This window comes from Piliocolobus tephrosceles, chromosome 19 (assembly GCF_002776525.5).
Source record: "Piliocolobus tephrosceles isolate RC106 chromosome 19, ASM277652v3, whole genome shotgun sequence".
NCBI classification, from domain to species: domain Eukaryota; kingdom Metazoa; phylum Chordata; class Mammalia; order Primates; family Cercopithecidae; genus Piliocolobus; species Piliocolobus tephrosceles.
Window position 1 is genome coordinate 3,555,763 of NC_045452.1, and position 6,222 is coordinate 3,561,984.

The following is a 6,222-nucleotide window of genomic DNA, read 5'->3' on the forward strand; positions in this document are numbered from 1 at the left end:
TGGTTTTGAATCGCGGCGCGTTTCCCGCCGCTGGGGTCAGGGGTCGAGGTTCGGGTCGCGGGGCGGAGGGAAGAGCTGGCGGGCGGGCAGGAGGCGCCGGCGCCAGACGCGGAGGGAAGGAGCTACGAGTAGCCGCCCAGAGGCTGCGGAGCCAGGGACGACCGACCCAGCCGAGCCGCCGCCGCCGCGCCCCCATGGCGGCCGCCAAGGTGCGGCCGGGCCCAAGTGGGGACTGGGTGGGCGGCCGGGGCCGGTGGGACCGGGGCCGTTATCAGCGGCCACGTGGGCGGCCCGCGCAGCCGCCACCAACCCCCGCCGGCCTGCAGGTTCGGCCGTCTGCTGGGCCTCGGTGGCGCGGGGTCGGGACGCGTGGGGTTTGGGGGCTCGAGGCGTGGGAGTTGGGGCGTCTGGGGGTGCAGGCTCTGCAGAGGTTTGGGGGCTGCAGGGCGCCCGCGTGACCTTGGGGTGGGTTAGGGAGCGGCCGTCTCCACGCGGGGCGGCCCCAGCCTCCGGGAACTGGTGTGGGCGGCGGGTTTCCTCCGGCTCGGCCCACTTGGGGCTTCCCACTAGTACGGTGCATTTATTCCCTGCGTCGCCCACGCAGCACTTCATTCATTCGGTTCTCACGTCTGGAACCGCCTCTGGTCTCTGTGGCAGAAGCTCGCGTTCCAGCGTGGGGCACAGGTCCTGGACGGGCCGACCCAGGCGGCGGCTTTGTTGGCTGAAGTGTCTGGTTGAGTGCGGGCCGCTGCAGAGCCGCAGTGCTGTGGGAAACACTGAAGAGCAGCAAAAAGCTTATGTTTTCTTTTCCAGTTTGAGTCTAGTGGTGAAGTCTTGGGTCTCTTACGGACTTCTGGGTGACCAAGGCACGTGTTCTGGAAGACTCGAACCTAAAATATGATTATTGGTGCTCTCTTATCCTCTAAATTGGGTCAGGATTTCATGACTTTCACCGGTACAATTTAGTTACTAAATTTCTTGAACTGTGAAAAAATTGCTGGCAGAACTATGAATCCAATGTAAATACTAGCAGTCTTGTAGCGACTTTTTTTATTCTAGTAAGCAAGAGCACAACTATTTGCTAATTAGTAAAAGCTGAAATAGTTACATTTTGCTTTAAAGTAACATTTCAAAATCTATTTCGACCCATCATTGTGTCCTTTGATCTTCACACAGCAGGTATCCTCTGCATTTTATGGATGAGGAAGAAACTTGATGCTCAAAGAGATGAGGCAGTTACTCCCAGGCCACTCTGCAAGTGCTGGCGTAGTTGTAGGGCCCCCCATCAGTTTGTGCACAGATCTGACTGATGTCTGTGAATCTGGGGGAGGGGCCCCAAACTCGGGTGTCTCGCTGTAGGCTCACACACTGAGTGTATGGAGCTGGGCGTAAATGCAAACTTTTTCTAGTGTGGAAGAGAGGGCCTAATTTCTTGCTTTGGGGTGGGGCCCATCCTTGTAGCTGAAGTCCCTTCACTGTCAGGGGGCTGACCACTGCAGGCACTGGTTGGGCTCTGGCTGTGAGCCATATCCATAGGCCAGCAGTGTAACCTGTTTGTATTCCTGCAGGACACTCATGAGGACCATGATACTTCCACTGAGAATACAGATGAATCCAACCATGACCCTCAGTTTGAGCCAATAGTTTCTCTTCCAGAGCAAGAAATTAAAACACTGGAAGAAGATGAAGAGGAACTTTTTAAAATGTAAGTAGGCTGATATACCAGAAATAGGACTCTTTAAGGTTGAAGTTACAGCTTTTTTGGGTGTCAAGGTCTTGGCCTGACTTTGAATCAGACTGAGGTTCTTTAAAGAATGGGCCTAAAGTTGCTTGGTGACTAATCCCATGTGGAAATTTAACCCATTCCTTTCATGAATCTTCACCAGGTGCCCTTGCTGCCCTGCAGCCAGTTGCATGGAAGGGCATCCCATTATTGCTGCTCTGTTCACTGACATGGCGGCCCCACTGCCGTTTCTTGCCACTGGCTTCTGAGTCCCTTTGGTTGAGCAGGGGATTTTAACTTTTTGCAGCAGAGTTATTTGGCATTGTGAAGCTTATAAATCCCCCACCCAGTGTTTTTTGTTGTTGTTGTTTTTTGAGATGGAGCCTCGCTCTATCGCCCAGGCTGGAGTGCAGTGGCGCAATCTCAGCTCACTGCAAGCTCCGCCTCCTGTGTTCACGCCATTCTCCTGCCTCAGCTTTCTCCAGGCACCTGCCACCACGCCCGGCTAATTTTTTGTATTTTTATTAGAGACGGGGTTTCATCGTGTGAGCCAGGATGGTCTCGATTTCCTGACCTTTTGATCTGCTCGCCCCAGCCTCCCAAAGTGCTGGGATTATAGGCGTGAGCCACCTCGCCTGGCCCACCCTTAATACACAACATAATACTTGCGATTACACATGAAAATAGGTGATGGTTTAGTTATTAAAACCACCTGAAAAGATTCTGTACATGTGCTTCTTGACACTTTCAGTTAAGAGTTATTTGCAGTGGTGGGTACCAGCCTTGTGTCTTGTGACAGCGTCACAGCACTGCAGAGACTGGCCTGTCGCCTGTACTCAGGATTACAACAAACATCATGTTTAGTTACACACCTTAGTGAAATGAGATTGTAGTTTTTCCCTGTTCAAGTTCATGGAACCCCCCACCCTTGAAGTTGCTTTAAGAGTACAGGTTAAGGTTTGGTTGCTCTGGGGTGGGAGAGGGAAGCAGAGAGAGTCATTCCTACTGTGAGTTTCTTCTCCAAGGAAAGGGGCCAGGAGGGATACCTGGGAAAGGAGAGCTGTGTGTCACCCTTTGGTCACAGAGGGTGATGGACATCTCCCTGAAGCCACTGGGTGGCCATGTCTCCACTCTGCTGATGCATTGCTGCAGCCTGTTTGGGAGTAGCTCCTTGCTGGGGTGAAATGCTTGCCTCTATCCTCTCACTGCCCACGTCGGGTGGGAGGTGCTCCTGGTGGCCTGGGCCCAGGCCCTCACTGAGGGAAGTGAGGCCAGCAGGACGGGCCCGGGTCTTTGCGGTAAAGCCTCAGGGGTGTCCTGTTGGGGAACCTTGTGAGACGGTCTCTTGCCAGAATCATGTTGGGGCAGACAGTGGAGTCGTCTGAGAGAGGCAGGTGGAGCTGTGCACAGAAGGAAGGCGCCAGCCTGAGCCCTTAGTGCATTGCTAGGTTTTCTGGGTGCCCTGGTCCCCAGCGGGAAGGGCTGTTCCTGGGCAGGAGGACCGGGTGTTGGCCAGGACCTGTTGCCTGGTTAGAGGCCTGGGCCTCTTCTGTGAGTCATCTGACCTCAGGTGATCCGCCTGCCTCGGCCTCCCAAAATGCTGTGATTACAGGCGTGAGCCACCGCGCCTGGTCGTCTCATTCTCTTGATTGTGGAACTGGAATTCAAGATGACCTGGAGTTTGTTGGGCTGCTGCGCTTTCTGGTGGTGTCGTGACGGAGGTCCTTGGCCCACACCTGATCCTTGCTGTCCTTGCAGATCTCTGGGGGGCTGGAGTGCTCTTGCACAGTGACCATGGGATGCCCAGCCCACCCAGGGGGCTTCTTTCCCTATATTGGGCCATTTTTCTCTCTTTTTTTTTTTTTTTTCGAAACAGAGTCTTGCTCTGTTGCCCAGGCTGGAGTATGGTGATGTGATCTTAGCTCACTGCAACCTCCGCCTCCCAGGTTCAAGCAATTTTCCTGCCTCAGCCTCCTGAATATCTGGGGCTACAGGTGCCTGCCACCATGCCCAGCTAATTTTTTGTATTTTTAGTAGAGATGGGGTTTCACCGAGTTAGTCAGGATGGTCTCGATCTCCTGACTTCATGATTGGCCTGCCTCGGCTTCCCAAAGTGATGGGATTACAGGCGTGAGCCACCGAGCCTGGCCTCTTTTTTTTTTTTTTTTTTTTGAGATGGAGTTTCGCTCTTGTTGCCCAGGCTGGAGTGCAATGGTGTGATCTCAGCTCACTGCAACCTTGGCCTCCCAGTTCAAGGGATTCTCCTGCCTCAACCTCCTGAGTAGCTGGGATTACTGGCATGTGCCACCATACCTGGCTAATTTTGTATTTTTGGTAGAGATGGGGTTTCTCCATGTTGGTCAGGCTGGTCTCAAACTCCTGACCTCAGGTGATCCCCCCGCTTCGGCCTCCCAAAGTGCTGGGATTACAGGCATGAGCCACCGTGCCCGGCTTTTTTTTTTTTTTTTTTTTAAATAGGGTCTCACTCTCACCCAGGCTGGAGAGCAGCGGTGGGATCATGGCTCACTGCAGCCTTGAACTCCTGGGCTCAAGGCATCCTCCTGCCTCTGCCTCTTGAGTAGCTGAGACTACAGGTGTTAGCCATCACGTCCAGCTAATTTTTTATCTTTTTGTAGAGATAGTTTCTTGTTTTTTTGCCCGGGCTGGTCTCCACTGGGGGAAATATTGTGACTGTCGGTGCAGTGGGGCGATCTCCACTCACCGCACACTCTGCTTCCTGGGCTTAAGTGATGGTCGTGCCTCAGCCTCCTGAGTAGCTGGGATTACAGGTACCACGTCCAGCTGATTTTTGTATTTTTAGTAGAGACAGGGTTTCACCATGTTGGCCAGGCTAGTTTTGAACTCCTGACCTCAGATGACCCGCCCGCCCCGGCCTCCCAAAACGTTGGGATTACAAGTGAGCCACTGCGCCTGGTCATCTTAATTCTTTTGGTTGTGGAACTGGAATTCAAGATGACCTGGAGTTTGTTGGGCTGCTGCACTTTCTGGTGGTGTCGTGACAGGCAGTTCTTGGAGCCTGAAGAAGGGCTGGGGTGTTCGTGGAGGCATCGGGTCCTGCAGTGCAGAGTTGTCCTGTCACCTCCCGTGCAGGCCCTGCATGTGGGCTGCAGGTCTGCACTCTTACTTCATGGCTTTTCTTGCAGGCGGGCAAAACTGTTCCGATTTGCCTCAGAGAACGATCTCCCAGAATGGAAGGAGCGAGGCACTGGTGATGTCAAGCTCCTGAAGCACAAGGAGAAAGGGGCCATCCGCCTTCTCATGCGGAGGGACAAGACCCTGAAGATCTGTGCCAACCACTACAGTAGGTGGCCTTGGGCGGGCCTTCATGCTGGGCCCAACAGTCCCCAGCAGCTCAGCCTGGGACCTTCCAGAAGATTCTTTCAGGGCTGACTGGGAACTGGGGAGTGTGTTATTACATGGAGTGCAAGTTTGTGGTGTGTTTGTTGAATTTAAAACCAGAAATACGTTTTTCAGACATGCCTCTGAACTCAGAGCAGGCCCGCAGCGAAGCTTAGAGCACACGGGGGTGTGGAGTCAGCCAGACGGGCCCTGATGGGAGGACGCGGCACCCAGGCTGGGCTCGGGACGAGGAGTGAGTGCTGCAGGGCAAGGGGGCGCTGTGTGTGTGTGTGTGTGTGTGTGTGTGTGTGTGTGTGTGTGTGGTGTCTGGGGGGTGGGGGATGGTGTCTGGGAGGTTGATGGGGAGTATGTGTGTGGTATCTGGGGGGCTGTGGTGTCTACTGGTGGTGGTGTCTGGGGTGTGTAGTTGGGGGTCTGGTGTCTGGGGGTGTGGTTGGGTGTGGTGTTTCGGGGTGTGTATGTGGTATCTGGGGGGTGTGTTGTCTGGGGATGTGGTTGGGTGTGTTTGGGGGGGGTGTGTGTGTGGTGTCGGGGTGTGTGGTTGGGTGTTTGGGGTGTGTATGTGGTGTCCGGGGGGGCCATGTGGTGTCTGAAGGTGTGGTGTCACGGCATGTGTGCTGTCTGGGGGGTTGTGGTGTCTTGGGGTGTGTGTGTGGTGTCTGGAGGGCATCTGGGGGCGGTGTTTGGTGTCTGGGGGGTTTATGGTGTCTGGGACGGGGCAGTGTGTGGTGTCTGGGGGGCGTGCAAAGTGTGGTGTGTGTGGTATCTGGGGGGGTTGTGTAGGGGGCATCTGGGGGCTGGGTTTGTGTGGGGGGGTTTGTGGTGTCTGGGGCAGGGAGGTGTGTGGTGTTTGGGGGTGTGGTGGGGTGTGGTGTCTGGGGGTGTGGTTGGGTGTGGTGTTTTGTGGGTGTGTATCTGTGGTGTCGGGTGTGTGGTTGGGTGTTTGGGGTGTGTCTGTGGTGTCCAGAGGGGCTATGTGGTGTCTGAAGGTGTGGTGTCGTGGCATGTGTGGTGTCTGGGGGGAGTGCAAAGTGTGTGGTGTCTGGGGGAAGGTGTGTGGTATCCGCGGGTGTGTGTAGGGGGCATCTGGGGGGCGGTGTTTGGTGTTTGGGGGGTTT

The 6,222-nt window shown here is 54.9% G+C and overlaps 1 protein-coding gene across 2 annotated transcripts in view; it reads left to right on the plus strand.

Moving 5' to 3' along the window:
* The first annotated feature begins 50 nt into the window (after positions 1-50).
* The window catches only part of RANBP1 (RAN binding protein 1), a 10,392-nt gene continuing 4,220 nt past the window's right edge, over positions 51-6,222 (plus strand). For both annotated transcript variants that reach the window (XM_023192632.2, XM_023192633.2), the window contains exons 1-3: positions 51-209; positions 1,569-1,705; positions 4,888-5,045. In XM_023192632.2, coding sequence (XP_023048400.1) covers positions 195-209; positions 1,569-1,705; positions 4,888-5,045 — 310 coding nt within the window. In that variant the 5' untranslated portion in view covers positions 51-194. The remainder of the gene's footprint in view (positions 210-1,568; positions 1,706-4,887; positions 5,046-6,222) is intronic.